The sequence below is a fragment of the Panicum virgatum genome, chromosome 6K, assembly GCF_016808335.1.
Source record: "Panicum virgatum strain AP13 chromosome 6K, P.virgatum_v5, whole genome shotgun sequence".
In the NCBI taxonomy this organism is placed as follows: domain Eukaryota; kingdom Viridiplantae; phylum Streptophyta; class Magnoliopsida; order Poales; family Poaceae; genus Panicum; species Panicum virgatum.
The window spans coordinates 35,149,686-35,166,114 of NC_053141.1; the positions used below are offsets into that span (position 1 = coordinate 35,149,686).

Sequence of the window (16,429 nt, forward strand, 5' to 3'; positions counted from 1 at the left end):
GCGATGGAACTCGAGTCCAGCTCGAATTTTGGGTGTTTCCAAACCTGGACAGCTGGTATTTTGGGACAGGCCTCCTCCGTAAAGCAGAGACTAATGTGTACTTATTATCGCTTCCGTTAACACTGTGACAAGAGTATCAAAATTTGCAATTTTTCTGCTGTTTTATTCGCTTCTTACAAGTATTGTTCTTTCAGCAGCCAGACAATTTCATCACTGTTGAAAAGGGATGTAAAAGTTGGATTCTTCCACGGCTGCAACACTGTATCCCTCTGTAGGTGAACAGAAATCACGCAGCTTCATCAGTGGAGCTCCGGATTTGCTCGCTCGGGTACTCCTCGTACCTCACGGGCTTGTACACCAGCGGTTGGTCGCCGCCGACGAGCTCGTCCATCGCCCTCACCATAGCGTTGTCCCTGGCCCGGCAGGCGAACAGCACCGAGAAGCGCTCGCGGTTGCTCGGCGTCCTGACGCGGTGGAGGCACGCCGGCACCCTCCCGTTCGTGACGACCTGTAAGATGCCCGTGGGTGAGACTACTCAATTCGGGGAGAGTAATCGTGACGGGTCGGAGGCACGACGTCGATCCGGACGTACCCTGAGCTGCTCGCCGGCGACGAAGGTGACCGTGCCCGGCTCGGGAGGCACGGCGTGCCAGCGCCCGTCCCCGGCCTGCAACTCGAGGCCCTCCACCTCGTGCTGCACGATCCCGGTGACCATGCTGTCGTCGCGGTGCTCCTTCATGGACACGCCGGTCTCCCTGTCCGGGGGCGCGCCGTAGCGCGTCAGCCGGACGCCGTGGGTGAGCGACGCGAGGTGGTCGCCGATGCACTCGTCCCGGACGCCGAGGCCCTCCAGGGTCAGCGTCTCCACCATCCGCTCCAGCCTCAGCATGCTCTTGGCGAACGACACGATCGTGTCGCTGGAGTCGCCGGCGCCATGAGGAATTTTACACGAGATGGTTCTGCTATGTTGAAAGATCATCGATGGTATGAAATGCTAAAAGAGTCGGCGGTTTGCATACCAGAATTCCTGGTTGCCCCGCGGCCAGAGGACGCCGGCGAAGTCGCGGACGCGGCCGGCGTCGTCGGCCTCGGCGACGCGGATGCTCTCCATGGCCATGCCGGAGATCTGCAGCGAGATGTAGGCCTTGAACGGGCCCCAGCGGGAGTCGCTCCGCTGCTTGGTCTCCAGCGGGAGCGCGAAGAACTCCGGGATGGCGCGGCAGAACAGCGCGCGCCGGAGCTCCGGGCCGAGCGCGTCGTGCTCGACGACGACGACGGCGCAGCCGTGCGCCACCATGGACGCGGTCACCGCGGCGCGGGCGTCCTCCCACCCCGGCCCGCCGGGCTCCACCCCGCGGAGGTCGATCTTGTCGAGCTCCATGGTCTGCTCCCCCGCGGCTTCGCTGAATCCGCTTTGCCTTGCCCCCCTGCTTTATTACTCCCTTGGGGATATCTAGCCTCGATTAGAAGTCAACCTATGAGCAATAATTGAGCAGAGCAGGAGTTAAGGTCTTGTTTAGATGCAAAAACTTTTGGGTGTAAAGCATTGTAGCATTTTCGTTTGTTAATTAGGCTTAAAAGATTCGTCTCGCAAATTATAGATAAACTATGTAATTAGTTATTTTTTTAGTTATATTTAATACTTTATGCATGTGTTGAAAAATTCGATGTGACGGAGAATCTTATAAAATTTTGAAATTTTGAATGGGCCTTAATCGTATGCGCAAGTGACGTTTTATCCTGAGCTAACAGTAGATGTGACAGAGTGGCAGACTGGTAGTCCAAATCATTCCAGTTAAACAAATCTCATGTTATAAAAATACCGTGCCCCACTAATTAGTTGCTGAACACCAAACCGGCTATTGAAAATATTTCAAATAAATACTCCTTATATATCCAAAATAAGCTACTTTAGCATTTAATTTTTTTCTCATAATATAGCTACTTTTAAATTCTCATGTAGGTTTTTTTATATCAGGTCTAAAATACCGCTTCTTGCATGCAAATTAATTATAGCACGCAGATATGTACGCAAGCTAAATAGAAAACTATGTTTATTCTCTTAATTAGTGCATGGTAATTAAAGAATGGTATATTTTTGAAATTTTATAGCTCCGGAATGTATTTGGTAATACGGTATTAGTGTTAAAACAATATGTTTCTGTTAGACATCGACATGTATGAGTATGACTATGGACCACCAACCAGTGCGGCCGACAACCAAGAGGAGTCTCTCATGAAAGGGGAAAAAAAAAGAAAAGAAAACCCCCAACCAAGAGAAGGAACCAGTACCAGACGTATCACCAGGAGGCATCGTTCGTCATAAACTAGACCTTGCTTTTCTTGTTAGTGCAATTAGTTGCTAGTCATGTGCCTAAAATAATATATTGGACTTTCCCTGTGTTATGGCGACTATGATGTGTAACTAACTTTGGCATATTGCTCTCTTTTAACCTTCAGAGCCACTTGATTTTTGACCTTTTCCTCTAGAATTCCTCGTGCATATTCTATAAATTCCAAATGACTTTTGGCTAAAGACCATATCACAGTTCTGCAGCAACTGTTGGTTCATTTGGCTGCAAGAGTTGTCCTGCATGCTCCCTCCGTCCCCAAACATAAGGCATTTCAAGTTTTTAGAATAGATTTTGGCTGCATAGAAAAAACTCCCTACCCCTGATTATTAAGCATTGAGACTATTTGGCTAACTAAATATGTGCTAATTAAAGCAGCATGCCGTTCCCATGCATCGATATCTCCCCTTACATGACTATATGCACGTCTTTCTGCTGGGAAAGAGCCAGAAATGATGCACAATTAAGATGGTTGAATCCACTCGCAACTCAAGATATTTTACATTTGAGTACAAAAATTTGAACTCTAGAATGTCCTACATTTCAGAACGAAGGGAGTATGTTGCCCTAGATTGTCCGATGAGAATCTTTCCATTGGCCGTTCAGGGACTATCAGTGCTCTATAACAGATAAATTTGTTTTCAAAGACAAATATACTGTCATCACTTTTGAATTTATAACGTCCAATTTCTGTTTAAAAGCTGATATTTAATAGAGTCAAAAGTTTCCATAGAATCAGTGTATGCAACTTAAACCAAACCGTCATTTAATTATGTCACATACGGAGCACTGAATAACAGTAGAGCACATTCACAAATCGCAATGGCGACTTCCGAACGGCTTGACAAGCTGGCATGTCAAGCTTTCCATCAAACGATGGCTCCGACTTTGTCCACACCACAGAACACCTTGAGTGGATCCTCAAACTTGAGCCCCCCTTCCTCCGAGTAACGCCACTTGGAGTACTCCTCGTGCCTCAGGGGGCTGTACAGCAGCGGGTGCTCCGCGTCGACGAGGTCCTCCAGCGCGCGCACCGCGACGCCGTCTTTCTGCCGGCGGCCGAACAGCACCGAGAAGCGCTCGCGGTTGCTCGGCGTCCGCACGCGGTGGAGGCACGCCGGCACGCGCCCGTTCGTGGCGACCTACGCGCGCGACGGGTGCACAGCAACTCAGCCGAGGAATAATAGCGATGGCCGGCGGCCGCGACCGAGGAGGGTGTGGTAGATCGTATCGTACCCTGAGCTGCTCGCCGGCGACGAAAGCGAAGGTGCCGGGCTCGGCAGGGACGGCGGCCCAGCGCCCGTCCCCGACGTGCACCTCCAGGCCTTCCACCTCGTGCTGCACGATCGTGGTGACCATGCTGTCGTCGTAGTGCGGCTGCATGGACATGGCCGTCTCCGTGTCCGGCGGCGCGCCGTAGTGCGACATCCGGATGCCGTGCCCGAGCATGTCCAAGTGGGCGCGGACGCTCTCCCCACGGACGCCGAGGCCTTCCAGGACCAGCGTCTCCACCATCTCCTCCAGCTTCAGCATGTCCTTGGCGAACGACACGATCGTCTCGCTGGGCGTAGGAGGACATCACGAGGAAAAGGGATCGATTATAATTTGTTCCCCACAATTCAGAACAGAAGAGCATCTCAACTTCTCAAGGTGTTAGCAAATCAAAAGACAAGACGGCAAAGGATCTAGCGGGTGGCCTCACCAGAACTCCGGGTTGCCCTCCGGCCAGAGGAGGTCGGCGAAGGCGCGGACGCTGGCGGCGTCGGTGGGCTCCCCGACGCGGAGGCTCTCCCAGTTCATGCCGGGCCGCTGGCCGATGTAGCCCCTGAACTGCCCCTTGGTGGACACGGTGCGCTTCTTGGCCTCGAGCGGGAGCGCGAAGAGCTCCGGCAGGGCGCCGGCGAACAGAGCCCGGCGGAGGTCCGGGCTGAGCGCGCCGTGCGCGACGATGACGAAGCCGTGCGCCGCCATGGACGCGGCCACCGCGGCGCGGGCGGCCTCCCACCCCGGCCCGCCGGGCTCCACGCAGCGGAGGTCCACCGTGGCGATCTCCATGGCTCGCGCCTTCCGCCGGATCACGGGGCCTCTCACCTCTGTGCTGGCTTTCTGCTGGATCTTTTGCTTCGCGGTGATGTGACGATGCAGCTGCAGAAAGTCAACAGGGTGGCAGTGGATCAATTCATCATGTGACGCCGCTGGGGGGCTTGGCCCTTTTGCATTCGGACGAGCCTCGTGGGCAGCTCAGCAAACTTTTGATTTTTATTTTTTTGGGGCAGGAACAGCAAACTTTTGATTTTGTGTCCATTTTCTTCAACTTTTGAAGACGCAAGGTGCACTAACAGCACAAGAAAACAGGCACCGTAAATAAACAAGTTACTACTCCCTTTATTTCAAATTGTTAGTTATTTTGACTATATATATATGTCCAAATGCATCATAAAAACTATGTACATAGAAAAGCTAGAATAATTTGGGATGGAGAGAGTGCCTACCTGATGTTATTGTGTCTTGTGTTGAAGACAACAGGAGAGAGAGTTCCGACTTCCAAGTATGTTGTAATAGGCTGGTGGCGTATAGGCTTAACTCGGATTTTTTTTTGATGGTCACCGGGGGGAGGAGAGCATCCCCCACCTGAATTTTGATTAACGGGCTTTTTGCAAGCCAAAAGTTTTACACTTGGTCTTCAGCAATTTTAGGGAAAAACAGGGGGCCAAAAAACTGGAAAAGGATTACATATTCGAAAAGAGAAAACACCAGGCTTCGTTCACTGCGTAGTCTGCTGACTTCCACCTATAGCTCCATTCTCGAGCATCAGTTTTGCAGGCACACCAGAGTCTCTCATGCGAAGGGGGGAGGCTGTTGAACACCACCTCGTTGCGGTGCTTCCACAGGTTCCAGCATACTAGCAGAAGAAAGCTGTCGTAGTGCTTGGCCGGGATTGTTGCTGGGCGCGGCACCTTCCAGACTTCCTGCACGGCGCACCCTTGAGTATCCACGCCTAGTTTGCTCCAAGCCTGAGCTGCAAAGGGACATGTCAGGAAGAGACGATCGCAGTCCTCATCTCCACTCTTGCATAGCTCGCACGAAGCTTCTTCCAGTATGTGCTTGTGCTTCAGGTTAGCACGGCAGTTGAGGCGTTGCAGCACCAGTAGCCATCCAAAGAACTGTACCCGTGGTGGTGCCTTGTTCTTCCACACAAATTCTGCAAAAGTGCATTCTGGTGCTCCGGTCGCAAGCATGGTTAGCCGGTAGATAGGCCCTGTTTTCAGTTCGGTCTTCATCTCTGAAAGCGGCGAGAAACGCTGGTCGTCGGCGTCAGTCAGCTCAAGGTGTTCGAGGATCGCCTTGACTGCAGCCAGTTCTTCCCTGGCACCGGCAGAAAATCGTGATGCCAGGAAAGGCTCGATCCCATTGCGGTGCACCTCAGCCACCGAGGCCTCCGTTGTGGTAGCATGGCTGTATAGGAGCGGGAATTTGTTCATGAGTCGGCCCTGAGATAGCCATTTATCCTGCCAGAAGCTGGTTGTCTCCCCGTTCTCCACTTTGCTCACGGTTACTGCACGGTACATAGGCAGCAGCTCCTCAAGGTCGCATGTAAGGATCGATGGACCAAGAGGGGGGGGGGGGTGAATTGGGCCTTTTTCAAATTCTAAAACAAAGTAAAGCAACCTTATCCTATGCAATGCTAGTAGGGCACCAATTCACCAACCGGATAACTAAGCTACTAACACAAGCTAAGAGAGCTAAAACAAAGTAAAGCCTAGCAAGGTAGAGCTAAGTTATGATCTCTAAGTCAAGCACATGAGTAAATTGCATGAAAGAAAATGCTTGAATAAAAGGAATGGACAAGAGACAACCGGATTTTTTCCCGTGGTATCGATGTGTTGGCACACACCCCTAATCCACGTTGTGACACTCACAAAGAGTATTGTCACCTCCCAAGTCACCGAGACGAGGGCGCTCACTAAGAGTCTCCGTTCACCATCCCGGCGTGGTGGAGATCAAGCCACGTACAATCTTCTTCTCCGGGCTCCCACAATCCTTGGCAAGCTCCGCGAGAAACACCTCGATCACCAAGATCGCCTAGGTGATGCCAATCACCAAGAGTAACAAGCTAAGGCCTTCACTTGAGCAAGAACCGATCACCAAGAACGGATGCACACTAGCTTCTCTCTACTCAAGTCCTTAATCTTGCTTCTTGATTGATTGAATGCACAAGTATGTGAATGATGAAGCTCAAGGTGGCTCTTGACTATGGTATGAGTGTTTGGATGTTGCCTGGTGTCAAGAGTGGGCGAAATGACCCATTGGAGGGGTATATATAGGCAGCTCACACAAATAGAGCCGTTGGAGAAAAGCTGCCAGAAAACTGCGTAGCGCCGGTTAATCCGACGTACCCCCCCTTGACATCGTCGGTTTAACCGGTGAATGTAAACTGCCTCTTCTGAAAACTAGCCGTTACAACTGGGGCAGATTAACCGACGTAGCATCGGTTTAACCGGTGAGTGTAGTTGTCCACTGAACCACTGAAAAATCAAGTCTCTGGACAACTGCACCGACGTTAACTCAAACCTATCGTCGGTTTAACCGGTGAGTACAACTTTTAAATTCCTCTGAAAAACCATCTCACTGGTCAATTGCACCGACGTCTTGATTCAAACAGCGTCGGTTAATCCGGTGAATAGAACTTGAATTTCCCTGGAAAAACCAACTCTGGACCAATGCACCGACGTTAAATTCAAACACGTCGGTTTAACCGGTGTATTGAATTTGTCCAGACTCTGCTGACTTCGTTTAACCGACGTATAGAAAATTGAGAGCGTCGGTTAAACCGGTGTATAGACTTTTTCTGATTTTGTCTTTTCTGATTTGAGTCTTGAATGAAATCCAAATATTCTTGAGATATAGTTTGAGAACCACTTATTTGAACTTCTAGAAACCTGAGTGACCATAGTGTGCATCCATTTTCAAATGATCATGTCCATGCTCAAGTTACTTAGCCTTAACCCCTCTTAATAGTGCGATCACTACAAAACTATAAAACCTATACTAACCTAAGTGTCCTTCTCAACCTTATGACACTTAGGACTAGAAAGATCCTTAGTCTTGACATAAAATTGAGTTGAATACCGAGATCGCCTTTTTGAATAATGAAATTGAGGGGCCTCTTTTGACATATGACCAAATGAGCGATAATGATCTATTAAGCTGCACAAACTCATTAGTCACAATAATGGTTGTCATTAATCACCGAAACATACCTTGAGGGCCTAGATGCTTACATCGCGCCAGTGCGCTCCGGCTATGTCCCTATGCATCGATATCATATCGATTTTGCTGCGCACCCAGCATGCCCACGCCGATCCCCCGGGGTTGTGCAGGCGGTGGAGAAGTTTCAGTAGAAGACACTTGTTCTGGGCTGCAAGATCTTTGATCCCGAGACCACCCAATTCCTTTGGCTGACACGCCAGCTCCCAAGCAACCAGGCATTGCGCACCAGAAACGTGGTCATCCCCCGCCCAGAGGAATGCACGACGTCTTTTGTCCAGGGCATCCAGTGTACCCTGGGGTAGTAGCAGGGAGGACATGGCATAGATAAGTTGGCTGTCCAGGACACTGTTTACCAGTACTGTACACCCCATTGGGTTCAGGAGAGTGCATTGCCATCCCGCCAGGTAACGATCAGACTTGCAAATCAGCGGCGTGAATGCACTGAGTCGCAGCTTGTCACAAGAAAGCGGCAGCCCAAGATAGGTTTGAGGGAAGGAACCTTCTTGGCACTCCAGTATGTTGGTCAGCCTTGTCACATGACGAGCAGAGGTGTGCATAGGCACAATGGTGCTCTTGTTGTAATTGATCTTGAGCCCTGTTGCCGCCGAGAAGGAGTCAAGGATTTCTTTCAGCTTCCACGCACTACCGGTGTCCGCTCGAAGGACAATCAGTGTGTCGTCCGCGTATTGCAGGACGGGACACGATAAGTTGTCATCAGCGGGGTGTTTGATCTCTGAGCAACTCTTCACCATCTGCTGGAGAACGTCGGCCATAATCGAGAATCAAGTAGTGTGGAGTCGCTGCTATTTCCTTTTTTAAATCCAGTACTGACTTAAGCAAAATCAATCAACAAATTATAGAAGTCAACTGATCTGGTGTGGTAATAGTTCAGCTGTTAGGGCACCACCAGTATGCACAAAAAACCGAACCGTGGAGAGGACAAGCCGAACCATTACCACTGTGGCACCCGAACCATCATTGTCAGAATACAATTCGAACTCCACATACAAGTCCACTCCTGGCGAATAAATTATTAAGAAGAGCACGGGTGGCCGTTACACCACCACCCACTTCCAGTAAAATAATATATTCCACTACATATGGCCGTTGGCTGTGGATGCTCGTTGCCACCGCCAGCTTGCTTGCGTCCATGGCTCCATCTATATACATACATGAAGTTTACACATGCAAACATTCAAACTCACACATAGCTACAACGGAGCACTCTTCCTCATCTAGTTTCACAAATCTGATGAATTCCTCAATCCCAAGCTCAGATCCTGAAAACACAAACACACAGCAGCATGGTTTCCAACCCCATCAACCTATGATTTTTCCTCCACATCAATATGATCCCAGGTCCTTTCCACCTCCCTTCTACCCACAAAATTTTAATCCTTTTGGAGTCCAACCAGGTTATCATCAGTTCCCTTCCTCAAACTATCACCATTGCATTCCTTTCCATGGCAATTTCTATGGGGGTGATATGGCTGCCAATCCATCATCACCACCAGGTTCATCATCTATGTTTGCAGCTGGTGCTTCAAGATGTCAGGACTCAGCTTATCCCGTAACTTCTCCAATAGCTCGTGCAGAAAATACAAACATAGATCCAATCAGTGTTGAAGAATGGAGTGATGCTGGTTCAGACGAGGAAAAGATAGGTGGCCGTATGTTTTGGTCTGAAGAAGACAATCTGCGGCTGATAAGTGCTTGGTTGAACAACTCAAATGATCCAATTGATGGCAATTAAAGAAGGGGTCACATTACTGGAAGAGAGTTGCAGATGAGTACAACCTATATGCTCCAAAAGGAAAGTAAGAGGACCACAACACAGTGCAAAAACCATTGGAATGCAACTAGTGCACTTGTTTCCAAATTTCATGGATGTTGGACAGAAATATCAAACACATATCAAAGTGGGCGGTCAGATCAACAACTTATGCAAATGGTTCATGTGAAGAATACAAAAAAGTGAAGAAAATAGAGAAGCCTTTCCCATTTGAGGATTGGTGGAGAGTGGTGAAGGATGAACCTAAATGGCTTAATCGAGATGTGGCTGCTGTCATTAGGAATAAGAGAAATAAGGTGTCAGCATCAGGAGCTTATACTTCCTCTTCAAACCAAGACACTGAAGAGGCACAAGAGATTGACCGTCCTCGACCACAAGGGCAGAAGGCAGCAAAAGAACAGAGAAAGAGGAAGGGGAAGGGAAAGGGGAAGGCCGGGAATGGTCGCTTATCAGATGACAGTGTGGGACAATTGTCCAGTAGCATGGAAGGGACAATATACTCGCGGGGATCATGGAGTACCCACTGTCATGCTTGAAGCTGTTGCCTCGCATGATTTATGGATATGGCATACGTTTTTGGTGTGGCTGGGTCTAACAATGATATTAATGTTTTAAATCAGTCACCATTGTTCACAGCACAATGACAAGGGATAGCTCCGGGAGGTTCACTTTTCCATCAATGGTAATGAGTATGACATGGGTTACTACCTAGCTGATGGCATATATACTGAATGGGCAGCATTTGCAGAAACATTTAAACTGCCTCAAGGTGAAAAGCAGAAGTTATATGCTCAAAGGCAAGAGTCAGCAAGAAAAGATATTGAGTGCGCATTTGGGGTGTTGCAGTCTCGTTTTGCTATTATACGCACACCAGCGTGTGTGTGGCAAACACAAACTCTTGGTGAGATCATGTATGATTGCATTATTATGCACAATATGATTGTCGAGGATGAGAGGGACTCTTACGAGGGCTGCCATGACTACAACTATGACCAGGGGAGCTCCCCTGCCCCACTGAATGCATATGGCCAGGGGCCAATTCATGGATTTGACAGGGTATTGGCGATAGGTGTGGCTATTATTCGGAATAAAGATATGCATCGTTGACTCAAGAACGATTTGGTGAGCATATATGGCAAAAATTTGGGGGCAACCAACCTGAGCAGTAGTTAGTAATGTTTTTCTTGTACTGCATATTGCATTCCTTTCAAAGTTTATTCCAATGAAACTATTTTCTTATTTATGCAATGTCACTGTAATGCTACTTCCACTATTAATATATGTACGACATGCTATATTTTGTATGAAACCATTTGTGAACAAGATTGAAATCGCAATTATCACAGCAAACACATCAAGTGAGTAGATGCTTGAAAGAAGGAGCCACCTTGCTGTATATGTCGTGTCGTGCATCCGGGGCGGACGCCCACGCAAACTCGTCTGTGTTGGCGCCAACCTCCCACGACCGTGTGGATAACATCGAGCTCCTTGACGAGCGCGCGGCCGGCGAGGTTGGCGTTGAAGGCCGACGACGGGCCCAGGAGGGAGATGTAGCGCAGGAGGATGTCGACGACGACGACCACGTCCACCGTGGAGTGGTGCGCTCAGCGAGCCCCGCGGCCTCCGGCGCCTGCGCCACCGCCGCCCGCCCGAACTCGTCCACGGTGCCGCTCCCGCTGCCTCCTTCCCGCCCGCGGATGACCAGACCTTGCCGAGGAAGCCATGGACCGCGAAGGACCCGATATGCTCAGATCCGAGGCGTCCTGATCCGATACGCTCTTCTCCCTTGCCCAATTTGAGGATCAATCATCTGATTTTTTTGTTGGGGGGGGGGGGGGGGGGGGGGGAGGGACAGGAGAAGGGACAAAGGGAGGGGAGCGGAACCGTCGAGAGGGAGGCGGATATTTCCGTCCCTTCGCGCGAAGGAAGTGCCTCTGGTGAGTTCCGCATTTTTTTTCCCCGTAGATGGGGCCCATGTAAACGATGCCAACACAGTAGAACCGAACTCTGGTTGTATCCGACTTGTGCTGCCAGTTCAATTTCACTGGAGCTGGCCTTAAGATTTATCGTGGAACACACATGGTTTAAGTCCTTGACTCGTTATGAGTGCTTATATTTTTATAAGTTTATTTTAGGATTCAATTGGTGCTGTCATTATTCCAGTGATAGGACTGTTTGTGGATAACGATATGCGTATATGTGACTTTGTACATCTGCTAGTTTAGCCTCTCGAAGGTGCTCATACGAACATAATATATGCCTATATTTATAAGATGAGCATGCGTATATTGTTTATCGCGCTGTACTGTGTTTCAAAAGAAAATTAGTATGCAAATGTTGAGGGAATTTTCTGCAAGCGGTGAGCACCACTGATGTGCTGGTATTGAGCACATACAAGAGTAGTGATGTTTTTTTTTTGAAATTGGAGTAGTGATGTTTTTTCTTCCTAGTTCGTAGAGGCTAAAATTTTCATTTCCCGCTTTCTTATCTTCTTTTACGTTTGCTTCCACCATATAAGTCACAATTTGATTTGGTAACTAGTTGAATGCCCGTGCGTTGCTACGGGAGTCGAACTTCTTTAACATGAACAAAAAAAAGTATACGGGGACAAATCTCGATGCAAATCAAACAACCAATCGGATAATCACATCAAAATATTCAAACAAAGCACAACATAATGGGCCTGTTGCTATTTACATAGACATACAGATTTGTGCGGGGGCTGCTAGGCATTCTTGATAAGCAAAAGGTTAGACAGTGATGCATATTTCTTAAATGACTTCCTCACTGCCTCCCACCATGAAGAATGACCGTTGAGGGAGGCATTGTACTTTCCATCCAAAAGACGTAGCACGATACAAGATCCTTTAGAAAAAAAAACAACTTAAGCAAGTTTTACATGGCTGAAGCAACAAGTAATGAAATGGTGTTTTCCTATGAACCTAAAAATAAGATCTCAAAAGAAAAGGTACTGAAGCTCAAGATATCAAGTAAGGTTTCCAATTGCACTTCGCAAAAACAATTATGGTCATTTTTTTACGTGGAGCTACACATAATTTCCAGGAGCATAGGTGTGAGATATTCACGCAAAATTGATTCGACTCAAGAGTTATAAGTATGTAGGGGCACAACTGAGCAAAGCTTTATCTTATTAGATTTATGGAACAACATAAGTGAAGATAGGCAAAATCTGATCGCTAAAGTCGAGCACTCTTGACCATTGTCTTGAAATCCTGTCAGCACCATATCCAAAGTGACATCAGTTTTAAAGCAGTGACTGGATTATGTATGCAGCAAAGTACTTTTTAAAGAAAGAAAATGCAAGTAGGAGGTCAAGAACCTACCAAGGTGCCATCCCTTGCTTGGGTCCTTGTCCACTTCACAGCAGCTTGAACCTGAAACGAAACAGTACACAAGATCAATGTACAGGTATGCAGTACCCAATAGATAGAGGAAGGGTTCAAACGCTGGAGCCGAGGAAGAAACTAAGGAAGAAGTGGCCGTAGCTGCTAAACCTACTTGAACTTTGTTGAAATAATGCAATCAATCTAGGCAATCAGCACTTTGCAGGGGCCAGGGGGTAAAAAGGAGTGAGAAACAAATGGGTGATAAAAAAATTATCTTTATAAGTATCAATTTAGTATGCAATATTTGTAATGATATATAACGATAAAGTCATGCAATTAGCTTAAATTACATGCAATTAGCTTAAATTAGAACTTGGAAGTATAAAAAAATGTTTATACAAAAGGTCATGTCTACTTGATAATTTGAGCACCTAGAAAGTATTTTTTTTTTTGCTATTGCTGGAACCAAGTAACAGACAACACAGCTTCATCATTTTCCTTCCACCCAAATTGTTGGCTCGCTTCCACCACCCAGACGCAAGCAAAGCTGCCACCTCCCGCAGCCGACATAACTTGATGTAGCTAGTGGTGCTTTTTAGGTCTTTGATCCAAGGAAGATCCCAGATCATTTGTATGGCTATCATCATTTGTATGGCTATCTGCAAGGAAAAATACAATTAGAGATTGTATAGGTTAACAATAAAGGTAACATGAGTCCAGATTTGTAACAGAGGAAGATTGAACCGAGCATTTTAACTATTATTACTTTAGTTTGAGAAAGAGATTATTGTGTTATCTTGATTGTTTCCTGGCCTATAAAAATTGATCAAACTGATTGATATTGTCCAACACCTTCCATGCAAAAATTGTGTCAGTTTCTCTAACCCTGACATCAAATCCTATTCTCAATACCAACAACTCGATCAAAAGACAATTCACCAGGCCATGAATATGGGAAATTTGTACACTATGTAAGGTTTGTCTGTGACTTGTGTACGACAGTTCACTTCTTTCTTTTATGTGCATTGCAGTGTAGAGTCGAATGAATGCCAGGAGCAAATAGATTACTTGTGCCGGTGTTCATTTTCTCTTCATCCTCTCTACTACTTCCTAATAGAAGCTTAGGAGCACACTTCTGGCGCTTATCCTATTCTTCCATACGCGATCTTCACCCAAAATCAAAGCAGCAGCCAGTGCATCAGAACCATACTTTTATAGCACCTCTGTTTTTTCCATCCTCTCCGACAGTGATAGAGCAGAGCACAAAGCAATGCGTTCAACTTTCTTCCTGTGTAGCTGGACATTACTGAAGCCTCCTCCTTCTCTAATCCTCTCTTAATAAGATTATAATCCAAGCACCAGAAAACATCCATCCTCATTCCCCTCTCCATGGGGAGCAGAACAGCACAAGCCTCACCATATATGAACAACATATATTACCGTAGAGATGTGGGGGCGTCACTATTATCTGCAATATCACAAATAGACATTCCAGATTAACATTGTGAGAAAAATGAATAGACCATAAGTTAATCAGTTGAGTACAGCAAGCATGCCATTTGTTGTTGAACTATACACCAGATCAATATCAGTTTTTAGGGCTATACTAAAAATCATTCCCTTGGCCGAACTTCATTAGAATGGAGGCTATGGAAACCAGTTATTGGTCTGAATTCTAAGTGCTAATGCAACTAAAGTTAATCAGGTAACCAAATGACGAACGGAAGTAAAATTAGTTATCACTTACAGTGTCGTGCGATTTGCAAGCAAGCGTTGCTGTAGTTTGGCGTCTACAATACTATGATGACGCCTCACACAGGTGATCCCACTGCTCAACCCATGACCAAGCGTCCAAACTTCCACCGCTGAAGCACGCCATGAGCGGCCGCGCCAGCATGTGGTGGGAGCAACCAAGCAAGCGAGCGACGCAGCCCACCGCACGGCTCCGTTGAGGTCAGGGGCCACAAAGTCGAGGGTGCAAGGGCAGCGACTGTGCGGTGGGCAACCATGGGTGCGCGGCCGGGGCAGCCATCAACTGCGTCGATCCATGTGGTTGGCGGCGGCACTGATGGGCGACTACAAAGAGTAAAAAGAAGTAAGAGTAGATGCACAGGCAAATGGGGAGTCGTGCGACATGGCGGCTGCGGATCCACGGCGGCGCGCGGCGCCAGGGCGGCGATGGCACCGCTACGAGGCGGTGCGGAGTCGTGCGCGCGTCCGGGGTGGAGCACCCACAGCTCGGTCGCCGGATCCGCGAGCATCGTGGCCCCTCCTCCCAGACACCTAATTCAGCTCCTCCTTGCAAACACAGGGATGAACTCAATTGCAAACTGTAAGAGGGGCTCACCTGACGTGGAGACGACGACGAGGGCCTCGAGCCGGATCAGATCGTCGTGGAGGCGCAGGAGGGCCGGCGGCAGGGCGGGATTGGGATTGCAGTTTTGACATTGGCCCCATATTTCATACACATATAGTCCTACTGTGTCATTCACTGGGAGTGGCAAATTCACGAGTGGTCAGTGTTTGCAGTCCCCAATTTTTTCGGCGGAGAGGGCCGGATTTGGCCGGAATCCGGCCGGCGGCGGCCGGCTTCGGAGCTGCTTCGTGGTGGCGATTCTACTTCGGAGCTGCTCCATGATTTGGCCGGAATACGGCCACCGCTGGCGGCGTGTCGCGCGGCGGAGTTGGTGAATCGGCCTCCGGTTGGTGCGCAGTGGCGGCGGCGTGTCGCGCGGCGGAGTTGGTGAATCGGCCTCCTGTTGGTGAGCAGTGGCGGCGGCATGTCGCGCGGCGGAGGTGGTGAATCGGCCTCCGGTGGGCGAGCAACGGCGGCGGAGGCGTGTAGCGCGTGCGCGCGAGAGAGAGGGCAGAGGTGGCGTGAGGGCGGCGGCGAGGTGGAACTGCCTGCTCGCGTGCCTGGTGGAGGTGGAGGACAAGGAGGCGTGACCGCGTGAGCGAGGAACCGTCGGGCACTGGGCGGTAAGGGGATGACCGAGCGGGCGCGGAGGAAGGGCGAAGGGCGGACACATCCATGCGCGGAGGGAGGCGATGGGCGGACACACCGCGCGCGGCAGACACATCCGAGGCAGACACATTTGTCACTTCGTTCTTTTTTTAAGTAGCAGTAGATTGCAGTTTGCACAATCGATCTGCTCGCTCACCCACCAGGCCACCACGGTCCGGCGAAAGCCCGTGCCTTCAATTTGTGGCTTTAACTTTCAAAAGCCAATGGGCCGAGGCCGAGGAGCTTGAATCAGGCGTCTTTTTCTTTTTTATATTTAAAAAAATAAAAATTTCAAAAATATATGTCCGTTTTGAAAAATTTCGAAAATGGCCCCGGTCGCCCGCCCCAGGGGCGGCAGGGGTCCTGTCGCCCAAGCAACGGGCGACAGGACCTTAATGTAATTTTTTTTGAATTTGCAAAGAGGTCCCTAGCCGGGGGTGTGTGGAGGGAGGGGTCTTGTCGCCCCCCCAACAAGCGACAATGGCCTGTCGCCCCCCCACGGGCGACGGGGGGTCTCCCATCCTATATAAGTCCTGGCCTCCATACCTCCATTCTCTTCTCATTTGAGCCCAAAAATTATATTAAAAATTAAGAAAAAAAGAGAGGGGTGAGGAGAAGAAAAGCGGCGAAGCTCTGCCGAATTGCGCACTTGTGATCTACCGGT

General features: G+C 48.8%; 2 protein-coding genes and 1 long non-coding RNA gene across 7 annotated transcripts; all 3 read right to left on the bottom strand.

Moving 5' to 3' along the window:
- Positions 1 to 79: 79 nt before the first annotated feature.
- LOC120712347 (2-oxoglutarate-dependent dioxygenase AOP2-like) lies at positions 80 to 1,526 on the bottom strand. Its single transcript, XM_039998111.1, has 3 exons — positions 1,020 to 1,526; positions 593 to 917; positions 80 to 508 (listed from the first exon to the last, which is right to left on the bottom strand). Exons 1-3 carry the CDS (start codon positions 1,379 to 1,381, stop codon positions 287 to 289), a joined length of 909 nt encoding a protein of 302 aa, XP_039854045.1. The 5' UTR covers positions 1,382 to 1,526; the 3' UTR covers positions 80 to 286.
- Positions 1,527 to 3,029: 1,503 nt separating this feature from the next.
- Positions 3,030 to 11,241, bottom strand: LOC120712346 (2-oxoglutarate-dependent dioxygenase AOP3-like). 2 transcript variants are annotated; one of them, XM_039998109.1, is made up of 4 exons: positions 10,802 to 11,241; positions 4,054 to 4,496; positions 3,588 to 3,912; positions 3,030 to 3,493 (listed from the first exon to the last, which is right to left on the bottom strand). In XM_039998109.1, the coding sequence occupies exons 1-4, from the start codon at positions 10,892 to 10,894 to the stop codon at positions 3,221 to 3,223; spliced, it is 1,134 nt and encodes a 377-aa protein (XP_039854043.1). In that variant the 5' UTR covers positions 10,895 to 11,241; the 3' UTR covers positions 3,030 to 3,220. The 2 variants fall into 2 exon arrangements, with proteins under 2 accessions (XP_039854043.1, XP_039854044.1); XM_039998110.1 differs by lacking the exon at positions 10,802 to 11,241 and adding an exon at positions 4,844 to 5,297 and having other exon boundaries at positions 3,039 to 3,493.
- Positions 11,242 to 12,400: 1,159 nt separating this feature from the next.
- On the bottom strand, positions 12,401 to 15,828 carry LOC120712350. 4 transcript variants are annotated; one of them, XR_005690856.1, is made up of 4 exons: positions 14,509 to 15,828; positions 13,193 to 14,229; positions 12,759 to 12,809; positions 12,401 to 12,647 (listed from the first exon to the last, which is right to left on the bottom strand). It is a non-coding gene; the product is annotated as an uncharacterized LOC120712350 (long non-coding RNA). The 4 variants fall into 4 exon arrangements; XR_005690855.1 differs by having other exon boundaries at positions 12,759 to 14,229; positions 14,509 to 14,837; positions 15,109 to 15,200; XR_005690854.1 differs by having other exon boundaries at positions 12,759 to 13,420; positions 13,830 to 14,229; positions 14,509 to 15,194.
- Positions 15,829 to 16,429: the final 601 nt, after the last annotated feature.

Excerpts from the sequence above, each read along its gene's own strand:
- LOC120712346 (XM_039998109.1), bottom strand. The coding sequence starts at position 10,894 with ATGTTATCCACACGGTCGTGGGAGGTTGGCGCCAACACAGACGAGTTT. Across the intron at positions 4,497-10,801 it reads GACACGACATATACAGCAAG|CTGCATCGTCACATCACCGC; the intron begins GTGGCTCCTTCT and ends GACTTTCTGCAG. Across the intron at positions 3,913-4,053 it reads GAGGGCAACCCGGAGTTCTG|CGAGACGATCGTGTCGTTCG; the intron begins GTGAGGCCACCC and ends TCCTACGCCCAG.
- LOC120712347 (XM_039998111.1), bottom strand. The coding sequence starts at position 1,381 with ATGGAGCTCGACAAGATCGACCTCCGCGGGGTGGAGCCCGGCGGGCCG. Across the intron at positions 918-1,019 it reads CGGGGCAACCAGGAATTCTG|CGACACGATCGTGTCGTTCG; the intron begins GTATGCAAACCG and ends CGGCGACTCCAG. Across the intron at positions 509-592 it reads TCGCCGGCGAGCAGCTCAGG|GTCGTCACGAACGGGAGGGT; the intron begins GTACGTCCGGAT and ends GGCATCTTACAG.